Below are 16,629 nucleotides of genomic sequence, written 5' to 3' on the forward strand. Positions count from 1 at the left end.
CAGACTGTAAAAAGGACACGTGTTTACAGTATGAGAGCTGAAATAAGAAGGCAGAGAATTGCCTTGTTTGACCTGAGCTTCGAATGTTCCTGGGTGGTTGGGGGGCAACTTACCTTTTTTGCCATTCTGCGCACATCCATGAATGGTCATGACACTGATACAAGTGTTGCTTTGGGGATTACAAATAAATCATAGCAAATAGGATAATTTGCAACTACAGGATCTATGAATAATGAGGGTCGACTGTGTGTGGTGGGGGAAAGAGCAAGAGAAATTAAGGAGGAAGAGATAAGCTGAAGCTAGATCATGAATGTCCTTGAAGGCCAAGCTTTATTCCATGAGCTTTGGGCACCAGAAGGGTTTGAAGCTACGGAGTCACATGTGTGTGACAGTGGTGGATTGAGGGATGGGTCAGAGCAGCCAAAAGGATGGGGAGGCCAGCCCCCAGAATCTCTTGCCTCTGAACAACAGCATATACGTCTTAAGGGACAGGCCATGCAACCACCCATTCAACACTTATTGAGCACCTACTATGTGCCAGGCACAGTGCTTGATGACACCACCCTCAAGCGGCTCATGGTCTGCTGGAGAAGACAAACTCACACCAGACACTTAAAATTCACAGGGAAAGTTGTTCAATGAGCCTTCACCTTTGGAGTCAGTGATGACTTGGAAGAAGCACTGAGTTGGAGCTTAATAAATGCATTAAATAAATGAATGCATTGGGGGAGGCTCTCTCTTTTTTTAAAAAAATTTTTATTTCCATAGGTTTTGGGGAACAGGTGGTGTTTGGTTACATGAGTAAGTTCTTTGGTGGTGATTTGTGAGGTTTTGGTGCACCCATCACCCAAACAGTATACACTGAACCCAATTTGTAGTCTTTTATTCCTCACCTCCCAGGGAAGGCTCTCTTGAGCAAGAGATGGTTAAGCTGAGGATGGTGGGAGCTGACCAGGTAAAAGTGAAGAGCAGAAGGCATTGCAGGCAAAGGGAATCGCATGTGCAAAGGTTTAACGGTGATAAAGACATGAGACATTTAGAAATGAAAGGAGCTACAGTTGGGGAGGGGAGGGAGTGGAGACAGATGAGGCCAGGGAGGGGCAGTTCATGGATGGCTTTGAGGGTATAGTGAGTGAGGAATTGAGACTCCTTCACAAGGGCAATGGGGAGCTATGGAATGATTCTGAGTAGGGGAGGGTCGAGGCCAGATTTGCATTTAGAAAGATCCCTCTTAAGGACTGCGGGAATTGCTGAGGGATGGGGGAAGCAGGAAGCCCAGGGAGGTCACTGCAGTTGTCCTGTGAGAGCTGACAGAAATGGGTTCCAGCAGAGGGACTGAAGAGACATTCTGCAGGGAGAGCCAGCAGGCCTTGGTAATGGAGTAGAATGAAGCTGGAAGGTGGGGAGTGGCCAGGGTTCAGATACCCAGGCGGCAGAAGTTTGTGGGGCAGAGCTGATGAATGTGATGTTTGGGGTGTGTTGAGTTTGAGGTGCTCGGGGGCCATCCAGGAGACAGTACCCAGCAGGCAGCTTGATGAGCAGGCTTGGGGTTCAGAGGAAGACCCACAGCTACCATGATGAGGCCATGGAAGGGGACAGTGGGACATGAGGAAGTAGGTTCAGAAGTGAGTGCTGGGAGCCCCAGCAGAGGAGGGGACAGGATGGAGGTTGAGAAACAAAGGCCTGGGAGGGGTTGTGGGGCAGGCAGCAGAGATTCTGGAAGCCAAATGGGAGTGTTTCAAGGAGGAGGGAGGGCCTACAAGCTGCAGACCCACCCAAACCCATCCAGGAGCCAAAGAAGATGAAGACAGTGACATATGCTTGGATTTGGCAACTAGAGGCATTATCAAGAGGGACAGAAGCCGGACTGGTCATGGGGGGCTGGGAGGCTGAGAGGGAGGGAGTTGGTGTGAGGAGACTCTCCAGGTGCTTCCCACTGTGGAAGGAGGGGGAGGCCACAGAAGGAGGGGCTGGAGGTGACTTTGGTGTTTGGGGTGGTAGTGTGTGGATGTGCGGTTGGTTGCTTATTGCTCAGGGAAGAGAGCCCAGAATTGAAATGACGGCAACTGTCCCTCCACAATGCCAGGAGGTCCTCCAGGGGGATCTTTCCAAATGCAAATCTGGTCTTTTTTTTTTTTTTTTCTTTTTATAGAGATGGGCTCTCACTATGTTGCCCAGACTGGTCTCGAACTCCTGGGCTCAAGTGATCCTCCTGCCTTGACTTCCCAAAGTGGTAGGATTACAGTTGAGGCACAACTCCTGGCCACAAATCTGGTTTTGACCCTCCCCTACCATAGCTCCCCATTGCCCTTGTGAAAGAGTTCCAACTCTTCATGATGGCCTCAAAGCCACGCATGAACTGCCCCTCCCGGGCCTCACCTGCCTCCACTCCCTCTCCTCCCCCACTTTAGTTCTTTTCATCTCTAAATGCTTCATGTCTTTATCTCCATTAGACCTTTGCACATTCAGTTCCCTTTGCCTGCAATACCTTCTCCTCTTCACCTTTACCTGGCATGCTCCCACCATCCTCAGCTTAACCATCTCTTTCTCAAGAAAGGAGCCAGTTTGGAAGAAGCTAATGATGACTGGGGAAAGGGAGGACATTCCTGCAGGAGGTCCCTGAGAAGGGCTCGTGTTGGGAGCACCAAAAAGTTTCCTGAGCTGCAGAGGTTGGTGGGTTTGGGGGTGGGAGGCTGACGGAATTCCCATTAGTGCATTGGTGGAGTGGGAGAAGAGGCCCTCTGAGAGGGAAGGGTGGTGCAGGTCGTGGTAGCCTTGGCTGATTGTTTTAAGAAAGTGTCTGAGAGTCCCTCATATGTAGAGAACATTACCCTCAGCCCTAGAGGCCAGCAAGTGGCCCAGGGTCACACGGCTATCCGTCACTCTCAGTGCTGGGGCAACTTGTGTCCAGAGCCTGCCCAGTGCTGAGCGTCTCCAGTCCCCTGTCCCCTTACCCTGAAGAGTGCTGAGTCCTATTGCACCTGGTAGCCCTGCTTGGCTACATGCTTCCAGGGGATGCGAAAGAGGGTCTTGCCCGCATCCTCCCAGGGTAACCCCACGTAGCACCCACTCTCAATCTGTGCCCCCCCAGTCCCAGAAGCACAGGGAACCTCTGGCTCTGCCATGGGTCACCTGCCGTCGGGGACCTTTCCTTCCTTCTGGCCATCAGGGATGCAGTGCTCAGGGGGCCAGGTCTTGGACTCGCAGTGGCTCAACCCACGTGGGCCTGGGGACTACGGGTCACCAGGATGATACCGCTTGGCTATGAAAGTGAAAGTCTGGGCAGGCAGGTCTCACTTTCTGTTTTGTCCCCTCTCTTGGGAGGCCCTTTCCTTTTGCACCTCACCATAGCAGCCTAGCCTGGAGGGCACTGATCCTCTTTTATGGGGCGGCAGGAGGCGCTGTGAGATACAAGACCCACGCAAGTGGGGTAGCCTGGGCTCTGCGGGTCTCAGGAGGCCGGCCCCCATGAGCATCCACAGACACAGCTTTGCCCCAGTCTGCAACTGTCACCTGCTCTTCCCAGCCCACCTGGAAACTTGTCAGTCTCTTTTCAGGACCTGGACTGTCGAGATTGGAAAGGCATAGGGCTTCTCAAACTAACTCCTGCCAGAACTGAGAGGCAACAACTCGTTTCAAATGCATACTCATGACCTCCATCCCAGACCTGCAGAATCAGACTTTCTGGGCAGGAAGCCCAGGAAACCCGCACTGTAATGAGTTCCCCCGTGAGGTTCTGATGCAGGTAGTCCAGGGGTCACACTTATTTCTGTAAATATTAGGAGTTCCCACTTACCGACTGCTCATCACAGTGCTGGGCCTGGCTAAACACTTTCCTGCAGTGTCTCAATTGGTTCTCACAACAGCTTATGAGGTTGGTAAAAGCCCTGTTTTAATGTTAAGACTGAGCTCAGAGAGGTTAAAGCCCTCTAACAAGGTCACAGAGCTAGTGGGTGGTGGAGCCAGGAGCCAAAATGTGTCTCTCTGCTCCCTAGAGCCCGGGAGCCTAAGCAGTGCCCCACACTGCCTGCCGACAGCTACACCTGCACTTTGTGGATTCTTGGTGGGGGTCTCTGACCCCCTAAAAGTGAATGTAAATTTCATGTCTATGCATTTTTTGGGGGGGATTTGCATCTTTCATTAAATTGTCAAAGGAGATGTGGGATATGAAAAAGATCAAGTTGCTCAGATTGCTCCACTCCTTGCTGTATTCATGGAACTGAGGCTCTGAGAGAGAATGCCCCCCACTCCCTGCACCTTTGCACAGCACTGGCACAAAGCTGGGCACCCAGCCAGCATTGACCAGAGACTGGAAGCATTGTTCCTGATGTGTACCTGCTGGGAGGGCTTTCTTCCTGCTCCTCCTTTCCTCTAGCTCCCATATTCCAGTAGCCACCCGGCTCTTGAAGCATCTTGAAGGATTGATCTGGAATATCAGATCGGTCCTATAGATGATGGGGGCCATGGAGGCTTTTTTTGTTTTTCTTTTTTCAAACAGGGTCTCGCTCTGTCACCCAGGCTGGAGTGCAGTAGCGCAATCTTGGCTCACTGCAGCCTCCGCCTCCATGGAGGCTTTTAAATAGGGAAGACACCATCAGAGGTAGAAGGTGTTTTAAATGGGGCGTCTGGCAGCACCATTAACCAGCCTGGAGGACTGCGGGCTCCCTGCACTCTGGTGAGTCCAGCCACTCTTCTCTTCACATGAACTGTGAAGGGAAAGACCCTAACTCATGATGGTAGGTAGTTAGGAAGCAGCTCCTTCTGGTTTTGGAGGTTACTGGCAAGGAGGTTACTAACTCATGGCCTTAATGTTCTGTCTGCCTGGAATGCTTCCCCCAGATAACCAAATGGTCCACTCCCTCACCACCTGACATATTTTTTATCTGCTGTCTTCCCGACCAGAATGTCAGCTACATGAAGGCAGAGGTTTTGCTCATTGCTGTATACCCAGGGCCGAGCACAATGGCTGGCACACAGTAGGTACTCAATGGACATTTGTTGAATGAATGAGGAGTAGGAAGTTGGGGTGGCAGCTGAAGGTTATTTTGTCCATCCTTCAGCTCCAGTGCTGGAATCGGTGCCTCCCGACAGCCCTAAGCACAGTGATTTGTGCATATTAAGAACCCCATACGAGTGGCTATTGGGTTATAGCTATTTTCGATCCCTCTCAACTTTGGGTTAACTTTAGTTTTGGAAATATCAGCTGCAGTGACTTCTACTCATCCTCAGAGCCAGCTACCGCTTTGATGGGCAGCCCTGGCCTTTAAAGTCTTGGCAGGAAGGGTCATTCCCACTAGCTGGGGGTGGAGCCTCCTTGTCAGGAACCTCCCAAACCAGAGGAGCTGCTTCCTAACTACCTACCATCATGGGACTCAGACTGACTAAGCTAGCGTCCAGCTTTCCCTGCTCTGGCTGTGTGTGCTCCGGCAAGCTGCCTGATCTCTCTGAGCCTCTGTTTCCTCCCTGAGGATTAAGTGAACTCATGCAGTAAAAGGTCAGGATGAGGGAGGCGCTACCTCACCTTCCTAGCTACTATTTGTGCACAGGGAAGGGAAGGGAGTCGGGGAGGGGAGGGGCCCCTCATGGTGGAGGAGAGGGGTTCAAAAGGTGGAAGGGGGTTCCGAGAGAAGGAGGGACTTAGGCCTTGTCAGGCGGGACACCGTGGCTTTGGGGGAGGGGAGATGTTAGAGAAGGAGGTGGGGTCCCAGGAGGCAACTCCGCAGACTGCAGTTGCGGGAGGGTGGTGGGCTCCTCAGGCCCCCAGGGGATGCAGGCTCCCTCGCATCCCCTTTTCTGCAGGCTGCTGGCCCCTGGCAGTCCTGCTGGCTCCTGGCAGAATCCTACTGCCCCGCCTTTGTTGAATGACTGGGAGGCACTCGACAGGCAGCTTCTTCTGTGTCTCTTTAATACCCTCCAGGCCCGTCAAACCCTCCACTCCCCCTCCCTCCCCTCCCGCCGCCTTTAAGGGTGGGCCCCCTCCCCCAGCTCAAGGACTAAGGCACCAGGTGGCTGCAGCAGGCCGGCCCGGACACAGAGACGCACAGGTTGGGGACGCTGACTGCAGACGCGGACGAGCAGGGCGGGCGCGGGAGGCAGGGTTCAGGCCGCCGCGGGGCTCCCCCAGCCTCTGGGCCCGTCCTGGGGGGCGTGGAAGGCGCAGACAGCCCCCGAAGGGAGCCAGTCGGGAGGAAGTGGGGAGCCACGGCTGGACTGCATCCTCACTTGCCGCCCTTGCGGGACAGACACCGCGGGAGGCAAGAGAAAGTCTGCTTGACGCGCGCCAGCAGCGGCAGCGGCCGGTGGGCTTCCCGGGGCGTGCGCGGCACCAGGCGCTGCAGGGTTCCCTCGGAGGCTGCTGAGTGCGGCCCGGCGGAGGAGGCCGAGGTCGCGGAGCCCTGCCGGCAGCGCTTGCACAGCGGCAGCAGCGCGCGCAACTCCTCCTCGTCGCGGAAGGGGCTCTCGCCGAAGCGCTCCTCCAGCTGCCGGCGAAGCTGGGGTGGGCGGGTGAGGTGGGCGGGGTCAAGGCCGGCCGCGGGGCGGGGTCAAGGCAGCCGGCCCCGCCCCCACCCTCCCAACCTTCGCCCTTCTCCGAGCGTCCCACACCTCGCTGAGCCCCTCCCTTCCTGAGCGTCTTCTTTGCCTCCCTTCTCCGGGGTTTCCATCCCCTCACTGAGTCCCTCTTCCCTTCTAGGAGGCCCTTCCCTCTCCCTGACCCCTCTTCCCCCTTTGACACTCCAGCTTCCAGACCTGCTAAAGTGACCCCCAGGCGCCCAGCGGGGATCACTCCTCCCGCTTTGCACTTCTGGGTAACTCCTCCCACTTTGCACCTCTGTGCTCACAACCCCATTTCCACAGATTTCTTCCTTGCCCGACTCTTTCCCAACGCCGTGCTGCAGATGAGCCTCTGGGTACCGCCCTCAGCCTGCTGAGAGCCCTCCCCCTCTCATCCTTTGTTCCCAGGGAGGCTTAGTTCCTGACATTTCTACGTAGCATCTGCCCAAGAGGTATAAGAGGGAAACTGCTGTGGTCTCATCAAGGACAGAGGGATGGAGTAGGACATGGACAATTCTCCCCGATGGGGTCAAACACTCAAATCCTTCAGGTTCCAGCCAGGTAGGGCAGGCAGTGGGGAGGGCTGGAAGACCTGGTCAAATGGAAGGGCCCGCACTGATCTAAAGGCATTCAAATTCTAAATTGAAAAAGAAAACACCTGGCTGTCTAACAAAATACACCTAGGAGCTGGATTAGCTCAAAGGCCATGAGTTTGAGACCGTAGAAAAATCCGGGTCTGAGGCACAGGCTAAAAATGTTCCAATCAGTGATCATTTCGAGTGGGAAGAAGGATCTCCCACCCCTGGCCCAACCCAGCCCTTGACCCCATCCCTACCTTCCGGGAACTGGCCCAGCCAAACTCTTCAAGCTGCTGCCTAAAGCCTGGGTTGGGGTTGGCGATGGGCCTGGTGGCCTTGATGGCTTCAAGCACGTCCCGCCAGCCTAGCCCCGTCACAGTCATCACATACGCTGTCACAATCGTGGTGCTGCGAGAGATGCCTGCAAAGCTGGGATCCCCAACAACCCCTCAGGCTTCAAGTAAGATCCAATGTCCTCCGTGCCCCCCAGGCACCCCACCCTGCTTCAACTCCCCCACCCTTGCCTCCTGAGCTCCAACCATAAGGGACCCGTCAGGACTTGCCATCCCACCTCCAGGCCTTTGCCATGCTGTTCCCTCTGTCTAGAGCATCCCCTGGGTTCTCCCACATCAAAAGCCTGAGTGAAACACCATGCATTCAGTCAATAAATATGTCCTGAGCATCTGTTCTTTTTCAGGCACTGGGGATGTAGCGGGTATAAAACAGGCATGGTCTTTGCTGTCCTGGAGCTTACAGTATGGCTGGGGGGGACAGACGTTGATCAGATAATCAATTCCAGGTGGTGATAATAGCTTTGAGGATGAGTCTAGGGGCTAGGAGATCCACATAGGAAGAGGCATTAATCTATAGGTGGGGTGGGGTAAGGGAAGGGGTTCCCAAGGAATAGACATCAATGAAATTTGAAGGATGGATAAGGGTTAGTCAGGAACCTTCTGGGCAGTGTGTACAAAGACCATGAGGCATAAGCCTCGTAGATTTGGAGGATGGGGAGGAGGTTAGTACAGCTGGAAAGGGGAAGGAGGGAGAGGGTGGGAAATGAGGCTTGGGAAACCGGCCTCCTTGCTGGGCCTCCAGCAGAGCCAGCTTGAGCCTGGATAGGATGGGCCCTCAGTGAGAAGTTAAGGAATGAATGACATCAACTGAGCGAGGGGCAACTGGGAAGACCCAGAATTCCTGTCTCCCAGCTCGGGGTTCCCCACTGCCCTGCACCATCACCTCCAAGTCCTGGAGGGGAGGAGGGAGGCCCAGAACTACTGGAGGGTGACGAGCTACCTCCATGACCTCACCTATCCCTCCCAACAGTCCCATCAGGTCAGCTTTCTTTTCCCCCTTTTACAGATGAAGACATTGAGTCTCAGAGAGAAACAGCTACTTGGCTATGGCCACACAGCTCATAAGGAATAGAGTCCCGGGTTGGCCTCTCTCCAGTGAATGGTGGGCCCTCAGGCACTGTGACAGGCTGGAGAAGATCCCTCACAGGTCCAACCTTGCCACAGGGAGAGTGTGTGTTCAGCAGAGGGCACAGCCACTTCCTTCCTCCCCCACCTTATCCCCCTCCGCTTAACTCACCAGTGCACAAGGCAGTTCCCCCCATTAAGGCGGCAGCAGTGGATGAAGTTGATACATTCTTTGAAGTGCTTTTTGCTAGAGGAGAAAGCAATAGGGTAGGGAGCACTGCAGGGCAGACCTCTCGGAAGTTGTTCCGCCCCCACCCCAATTACAGGATAGCAAGGGACATAGAGCCCTGGGGTCCCCAGGTCAGCCAGCACATGCAGTGAATATGGGCCAGTACTTAGTATGAGCTGGAGGTGTGTTTGTGTGAAGCAAGAATGGTGGCATTTCAGGCAGTGAGAGAGACCAGTCAGGGCAAATCTCACCATCTAGGCAGGAGCACTCCTCCTGTGGACCCTGTTTTCATGTTGGGTTTATTGTGGCCTTTCAGAGAAATGGGTGGGAGGAAACACAGGGGTCCCACTCCTCTGGGGTCTGCAATCAGAGCACCTGGGCACAATGATGGGCAGCAGCAGGCTGGGAGCAAGATTCCCAAGAGGCAGCACTGTCTGCTTGGCTTCATCCCAAGCGGGGAGGCACTACTGCTGATGCCACAAACAAAAATCCCGTTTTCTGAGCTCAGTTATACTCCAGGCCCTATCCTAGATCCTTGACCTGTGTCATCTGATCTTCGAAAGCCTCCTTGACTCTGATCATGCACTCCTGATTTACAGGTGAGGCCCAGAGCGGGGAAGTGATTTGTTCAAGGTCACACAGCAAGTAAATGGCAAAGCCTGACTGGAACTCAGATGTCTTAACCCCAAGGCCAGGAACAGGCTGAATGTGACCCTTTCAAATCAGCTGGTGTAGCTGGTCCCAAGGTACAGAGTGTCCTTTTCCCATTTCATAGCTGATGAGACTGAGGCTCGGGGAGGTGGAGAGTCTTGGCCAAGGGCCTATCACAAGGGCATGGTTGAGACAGAGTCAAACCTGGGACTGGTTGAGTTGAACACCTGTGATAGCTCTCTGGCCTGAGTACTTTGTCCTCCTTCAAACCCCCTCCCCCTCCCCCACCATAGAAGGCAGCTGTCTGTCCATCTATGGGTCCATCCCGGGGAACTTACATGGGTACCTCAGGGGTATCAGCCACCGGGATGCGAAGGTAGGTGATATCCTACAAGTACAAAATACACTTAGGCAGGGGACCTTGGCTGCAACCCTCCCTGATGCTGGTCTAAGCTGCCCAGGCAGGGCATAACCCCGGCCCAGTTCCTGCCCCTCTCTGGCCCACTGTGGTCCTCTCTGTCCAAAGAAAGTAATTGTCATCTCTGAGGCCTCCTAGCTGTGACCACTTGTGATTCCTGAACCTTCTAAGCAGATGGTGTCTCCTAACCCCATCAGCGACGTGGGCATGATGTCACCTATCCCTCCCAACAGGGACCCAGGAACCTTTATCAAGTAGCCAGGAAAGGGCTACTTAAAGGGACTCCACTCCAAATGGGAATTACAAAATTACATCATAAAAAAGGTAAAGCAGATTTGATTATCTTGAAAAGAAACAAAAATCACGAAAACAAGTATACATTTCAGGAATCATGGTTATAAAATGATGTGCTAATTATGAGAATAATCAAGGAATAAATTGTCAGGAATTTTTTCCAACGAACTTGCTGTGATGTCCTTTGTTTCCTGATTAGCCACACAATATCATGAAGATTATTTTTGCCCGCCTCCTGAGGACCTCCTTGCTTTTCTCAAGAAACTGTCTTAACATTTTTATATTCAAATGGCTCTTTTCAGGGGCCAGGCCCATCACTGGCAGTAACTAAGGGACCACCAGCCAGGTTCTCATTTGTCCATGCCTTTGTGTGAGATTCCAGCCCTTCTCTCACTCACATTCCCCAAGGTCATGACATCCTGCATCTTTGGCAAGATTTGCAATTTCATTTTGCAACACATTTGGCCTTGGGTTTGTGTGGTACTATCAAACCCTGCCTGGTAAATTTGCTGATGGAGGGGGGAAGGAGAGATGCTTGGGAGAAGCAGGAAGGGCCGTAGGAGCAGAGACTCATTGTGTAGGCTGTCATTTCATTAGTAAATACACTCATGACTTGACAACCTTCCCCGTGCACTCTAGTGACTGTTTACTCCAAATACTCCCAAACGAGGCTGCCCTATGAGGCAAAATAAGACTGCAATGGCCTGGAAATTTCTTCTCTGAATGACATTGAAAATCATAGATTATTAGAGGTTGCTGTTAGAGAATATCAAATCTGACATATGGGAAAACTGAGGCCTAGAGAAGGGAAGGACCTTGGCCAAGATCACACAGCAAGTCTATGGCAGAACCGGGTCTTCATTTCAGATCTCCAGGACCTTTTCCCGCCCATGGTTCTTTCTCTCCAGTGGATGATACAGACTCTAATAGATAAGGAGGAAGAGGCTCTGTTTATGGGATAAGAATATGATTAAATTTGTTATAGTATCAGTTGTGATTTGTTGAGCATCTATTTATGTGGTTCCCAACCACTCAGTGAAGTGGGTACTGTTATAAAGTTCCCATTTTACAGATCAGGCAACTGAGGCTCAGAGGGGGCAAAGTCCTGTCCCCAATGTCATAGAGCGAATAAACAGTGAAGATGTTCCTGACATAAGCATGTGTAGTCTGGATTTATTACTTTCCTCTGCTGGGTCCTAACACCCTCATGCCCCTTTCCCAGGACTTGATAATACCAGCACCAACCGCTCTAGAGGGGACCATGCTTTACAGTGTGCAAAGCATCTTCACCATCCTGCAGTCCCTTTGCATCCTCACAGCAGCCTCCTGGGGGCAGACAGAGCTGAGGGATCAAAGCCCTAGAGAGGTGAAGTCACAGTCCAAGGTTGCATAGCAAGATACAGAGCCCAGAGTCATCCATTTGGATTCATCCATCCAGTTGGGTCATGGGAAGCCCATATGGGGGCCATTTTAAGGTTCAGTGTGAGACTTCTGGTGCTAGATGGCCTGTGTTCATACCCCAACTCCTCAGCTTCCTGGATATGTGACCTCAGGTGAGTTAATTGACCTCTCTGGGCCTCAGCTGCCAAATAGGGATGATAATGTAAAATGGCCCAGTGGTGGAGACCAAATGAGTTAACATGAGTCAAGAAGGAAGCATAGCACCTAGCACATAGTAGATATTTGATAAACGGGTCTGCACCCTCCCACCCCCGCATAGCCCTGGGATGGGGGTAAGAAGTACCTGCAGCAGAGGCTGGGGTGACTCATGGATAGAGATGATGTGTGTGATCTTATTTCGGCCCAGCTGATCCAGGTCTTTGGCATCTGAAAGAAACAGGATGCTTGAGCCAATCTGGCTGGCGTGACTTATCTGTCCCTGATGGCCAAGTGCGGAGGGAGCTCACTGCCTGCCCAGCTCTCCCCCTCACCCCGCCACTCCACCTTGGCCCACGCTCTGCCGGCTCCCTGATCCTCTTGCTTCTGGGGCATATGCAAGTAATAGTACAGCATATCCCCATCCTTGCTCATGCTGTTCTTTCCATCCAAAACACCCTTCCCAGGCATATTCTTTGACCCAGCAATTCTACTTCTAGGAATCTTGTCTACAGAAGCGCTTGCTCACACAGAAAGCTGTGTGTGGAGGATGATGTTCTCTGCAGTCCTGCTTATATCACAAATAGTTTAAACATGGGAACAACCTAGTGTTCATTAAAAAGGGACTGGATGATTAATGGTGTAGGCATACTTTGGCACAGTGTGCCACCATTAAAAAGAGTTCTATATGCTGATGTGCAATGATGCCCACAATGTTGTGTTTTTTTTTTTTTTTTTTTTTTTTGAGATGGAGTCTCGCTCTGTTGCCCAGGCTGGAGTCCAGTGGCGCAATCTCGGCTCACCACAAGCTCTGCCTCCCGGGTTCACGCCATTCTCCTGCCTCAGCCTCCGGAGTAGCTGGGACTACAGGCTCCCGCCACCACACCCAGCTAATTTTTTTGCATTTTTAGTAGAGACGGGGTTTCACCGTGTTAGCCAGGATGGTCTCGATCTCCTGACCTCGTGATCCGCCCGCCTTGGCCTCCCAAAGTGCTGGGATTACAGGCGTGAGCCATCGTGCCCGGCTGTTGCCCACAATGTATTTTTAAGGATACAGAATAAGCTTCCACTTTTGTTTTAAATATTATGTCCTTATCTACAAAGATATATGAACAAGGATGTACCCAACAGTGGCCCTCTCTAGGGGCTGCATACCCAGCGTATGCAGATCTTTTATATTCAGAATGAATAACACATGTCCCCTCTATCTCCACTTCCTCATTCGACGAGCATTTACCAAGTGCTAACCATGTGTATACTTTGGCTGGGCACTGGAGGTCTGGGGCCAGCTTCGTGGCTCCTGCCCTTATGGGGCCTGCACACTTACAGAGGGTTCAGACCTTACTTGGCCAAATACTCACAGAAATCAAGGTGGCATGAGCGGCTGAGGGAGCTCCCAGGAAGGAAGGGACCATGAGGGTTCAGACCTTACTTGGCCAAATACTCACAGAAATCAAGGTGGCATGAGCGGCTGAGGGAGCTCCCAGGAAGGAAGGGACCAGGATTTACAAGGGTGAAGCACCTGAGCCCCTCCCTCTCTAAAGCTTTTTCTGACTCTGCAGATGGAAATGATTTTCCCACTTTGAGTCACCCAAGCCCTGGATCAGTCTGCCCCTTAGCATGTTTTCTTTTCTTTTTTCTTTCTTTCTTTTTTTTTTTTTTTGAGACAGAGTCTCACTCTGTTGCCCAGACTGGAGTGCAGTGGCACGATCTCGGCTCACTGCAACCCCCGCCTCCCGGGTTCAAGTGATTCTCCTGCCTCAGCCTCCCAAGTAGCTGGGATTACAGGCGCCTGCCACCGTGCCTGGCTGATTTTTGTATTTTTAGTAGAGACGGGGTTTCACTATGTTGGCCAGGCTGGTCTCGAACTCCTGACCTCAGGTGGTCTGCCCGCCTCCGCCTCCCAAAGTGCTGGGATTAAAGGCGTGAGCCACTGCGCCCAGCCCCCTTAGCATGGTTTCTACCCAAGGTCTATGTTCAGCTCTGCCTGCCTGCCACCAGCCTGGAAGCCCCTGAAGAACAAGGTATCTATACATGGGTGTCCCCTCCTCCTGACTGAAGATTGTGGAAGGAATGGATGAGAGAGTGGGGAATGCAAAGCTTGCCGGCTCACCGCCCCCCCAACTTCCAGCTCTAGGCTGCCCAGCTGCTCCAGGGCTCTGGGGTGCGACAGTGTTGGTGCTCATGACCCTGCTCACAAGAAGGCCCAGCCCATCTCCAGGGACCTCTCCTCTGACAAGGAGGAAGTTAGCGGGGGGGAAGAGTTCCCAGCTTCCCCGCTAGAAGCAGCACCCGCAAACAGACCTCAACCCAGAACCTCAGGGCCAGAAGAGCGCTCAGCAGCTGGTGGACCTTTTGTGCTGAGGAGGAGGCTGAGGCTTAGCGCAGGTGTAGACTTGCTCAGGTCCACAGCCCAGGCCCCGAGCCCTTTGCTCTGGCCCTTTGGTCTGGTGGTAGAACACTGGGGAAGGCTGAATGGCGGGGAGGGATGTCAGTGTCAGGCCCCCATGCTCCCTCCATGTCCCTTCAAGCCTGGGGACACTCGCCTGCACGTGCACCCCTTGTCCTCCATCAGCCTTTCCCCCCTCCCAGCCTGGGGCCGCTTCCCTGCCCCCGACCCCATTCCTGAGATGCATGGGCCAGGGCATGAATGGTGGACACAGGCCTGAGACAGGCAGAGTGCCATGGCCTCGGGACAGAGTGGGCAGTGCTCACCAATGAAGTTTCCGAGGTAGAGTCCAGGAAGTACCTAGAGGAAGGACAGGCAAGGGTCAGTGGGGCAGGGGCTGCACCCCCTTCCACCCCAGGGCAGCTGGGGGGCCCACAGCCCCTCTCTGTCCCATGAAGGGTATGGACCTCAGGGCTCAGGGAGCACTCTCTTCCCTTTTGTGGGCCCTGAGTCCTCTGTGAGAGGGGTCTGGGGCTCTGGGGAGGGTGGGCTAGGGGGCCAGTTAACCAACCGAGGGAACCAAGGGAGGCCAGCTTGGGTATGAGAGGGGAGAGGAGGAAGGCAGGTCTTAGGAGGAGAGGAGAGGAGAGAGGTGGACTTGCAGGGTGCAGGGATGGAAATTCTGGGGCTGGGGAGGCAGAAAGGCAAGGACAGGCAGAGGCGGGACAGGATGGAGAAACAGCCCCGGAGAGAGCCGAGGAGTCAGCGACAAGGGAGAGGGACACATGCAGACGGAGAGCAGGACTCACTGGGAGACAGCCTGGGAGTGACAGCCACAGCAAGACACAGCGAGAGACACAGAGTCACGGAGAGAGGGCGGACACAGCGGGGACAGAGACGCAGGGTCAGAGAGGGGGAGACCCGACTGCCGCGGTCTCGAGTCACAGGGACACGGAGATGCCGCCGCACGGAGACCGGCGAGACCAGAAGGTCAGAGGCAGGCGGACCGAGCTGGTCAGCGCCGGGCCGCGGCGGCCGGGGCGGGGGCCGGGGAGGCTGCGCGGGGCCCGCCCCCTACCTTGGTCATGCCATTGCCCATGATCCCGGGGGCGGCGGTCCGGGTGCACCCCCAGCTCGCCGCCCGGGAAGCGATCCGGTCACAGCTGCCTTGACGGCCCAGGCCCGACGCCTGCAGCCTGGCGGGGAACGTGGGGCCTGGCGTCCGCGGCCCTGCCCAGCCCTGCCCAGCCACCGCCACCGCCACCGCCCGCCGACCCCCGGCCCGGGAGGGAAATGGTGGTGGAGCCGCCGCTGCCACCGCCGCCGCCGCAGGCTCCTCCTACCCCTTCGGTCATGTGGGGCCCCCGCCTCGGGTCGCGGCGGGGGGCCGGACAAAGCCCCAGTGTGCCGGGCCCACGGCCCGCGGGACAACGGCAGTTTGTTGGGGCCGCGTGGGGCCGCCACCTCCGGAGGTGGGGGCGGGGGCCTTACCCCACCCTGGCACCGGCAGGCGCGGGCGGATGGGGGGATGTCGCCTAGAGCCCCCCGGCCGGCCCACAAACTCCCGTCCCCCTTCCGGCTCTGCCTGGACGTCCCTGCGGGCCCCGGGGCAAAGCACCCAACTTCTCCCGCCTCGGCTTCTAGCAGAAACGTGACGGGGCTGGACTTTGATCGCCAAGGGCTCTCTGCTCTTCAGAGTCTGCTTGGAACGGGATAAGTGGGTAATTCCTTCCGATACATCCTCTCCACCCGTGCAGACACCCTACCAACCAGCCTTCCTCCTTTCCCATCCATTCTCCCACCCTCCTGTTCACTCATTCACTCGTCCATCTTCCCATCCATTCATCCATCCTCTCACTCCTTCCTTCCATCCATTTCGGCCCCTAGGAGGGATGGTGCCATCCAGGGAAGCTCTGCTGGGACCAGGCACAACTGCCATTAGGTGCCCCAAGAAATTACAGGTGAATGTTGGGAGAGGGGTTTGAGGGAGGGTTCCAGTCTGAAGGAGACTACATCAGGATGTATTAATAGCTAGAGTTCAGGGTCCTGGAAGGGGTCTGGAGACCCAGGTTTGAGGCCCTGTTCACCTCTGACCTGCTAGATGACCCTGGGAAAGTCCCCGTGACCCCCAGCTAACCCTATCTGTTTCTGAGGATGTTGAGGTGAGCCCTTCCTGGCTTCTAGGACCAAAGCTGGAGAATGTAAAATAATCAAGACACTTCCTATAGGACTGAAATAGAAGCAGCTGCACCAGCTTTGTTCCTTCAGCCATCACCCCCACCCCTCAATCTATAGCAGTAGGTGACTGGGGATTGTGGATAGAGAGCAGGACAGAGAGAATCCACAGAGCCCTTTGAAATACAGTGATTGGAGAAAAATAAAACTGTTTCTTTCCTGTTTCTTCCTCCCTCAAGTTCATAGCATACATGGGGCTGCCCGTCTCAGCTCTCATAAAAGCCCAGAGTTCTCATAAATACCAAATTATTCAGTAAATACTGAGCATC

The 16,629-nt window shown here is 54.3% G+C and overlaps 2 protein-coding genes across 15 annotated transcripts in view; one reads left to right on the forward strand and one right to left on the reverse strand.

Annotated features, from left to right (window-relative positions):
• The window catches only part of DUSP15 (dual specificity phosphatase 15), a 32,055-nt gene that overhangs the window by 7,585 nt on the left and 7,841 nt on the right, over nucleotides 1-16,629 (reverse strand). Inside the window, exons 1-9 of one of the 13 annotated variants that reach the window (XM_055373284.2) lie at nucleotides 15,047-15,151; nucleotides 14,452-14,485; nucleotides 11,885-11,967; nucleotides 10,956-11,087; nucleotides 9,767-9,816; nucleotides 8,721-8,795; nucleotides 7,702-7,767; nucleotides 7,388-7,559; nucleotides 5,892-6,491 (exon numbers count right to left, since the gene is read on the reverse strand). In XM_055373284.2, coding sequence (XP_055229259.1) covers nucleotides 6,219-6,491; nucleotides 7,388-7,559; nucleotides 7,702-7,760 — 504 coding nt within the window. In that variant the 5' untranslated portion in view covers nucleotides 7,761-7,767; nucleotides 8,721-8,795; nucleotides 9,767-9,816; ... (2 more) ...; nucleotides 14,452-14,485; nucleotides 15,047-15,151 and the 3' untranslated portion in view covers nucleotides 5,892-6,218. Of the gene's footprint in view, nucleotides 1-5,877; nucleotides 6,492-7,387; nucleotides 7,560-7,701; nucleotides 7,768-8,720; nucleotides 8,796-9,766; nucleotides 9,817-10,955; nucleotides 11,088-11,884; nucleotides 11,968-14,040; nucleotides 14,196-14,451; nucleotides 14,486-14,934; nucleotides 15,157-15,203; nucleotides 15,444-15,468; nucleotides 15,585-16,629 lie in introns of those variants that run through there. The other 12 variants (XM_055373283.2, XM_019017320.4, XM_055373287.2 and 9 more) reach the window with 12 other exon arrangements.
• The window catches only part of TTLL9 (tubulin tyrosine ligase like 9), a 75,779-nt gene continuing 74,748 nt past the window's right edge, over nucleotides 15,599-16,629 (forward strand). Inside the window, exons 1-2 of one of the 2 annotated variants that reach the window (XM_031004827.3) lie at nucleotides 15,599-15,846; nucleotides 16,013-16,086. In XM_031004827.3, coding sequence (XP_030860687.1) covers nucleotides 16,018-16,086 — 69 coding nt within the window. In that variant the 5' untranslated portion in view covers nucleotides 15,599-15,846; nucleotides 16,013-16,017. The remainder of the gene's footprint in view (nucleotides 15,847-16,012; nucleotides 16,087-16,629) is intronic. The other variant, XM_055373275.2, reaches the window with a different exon arrangement.

This window comes from Gorilla gorilla, chromosome 21, assembly GCF_029281585.2.
Source record: "Gorilla gorilla gorilla isolate KB3781 chromosome 21, NHGRI_mGorGor1-v2.1_pri, whole genome shotgun sequence".
NCBI classification, from domain to species: domain Eukaryota; kingdom Metazoa; phylum Chordata; class Mammalia; order Primates; family Hominidae; genus Gorilla; species Gorilla gorilla.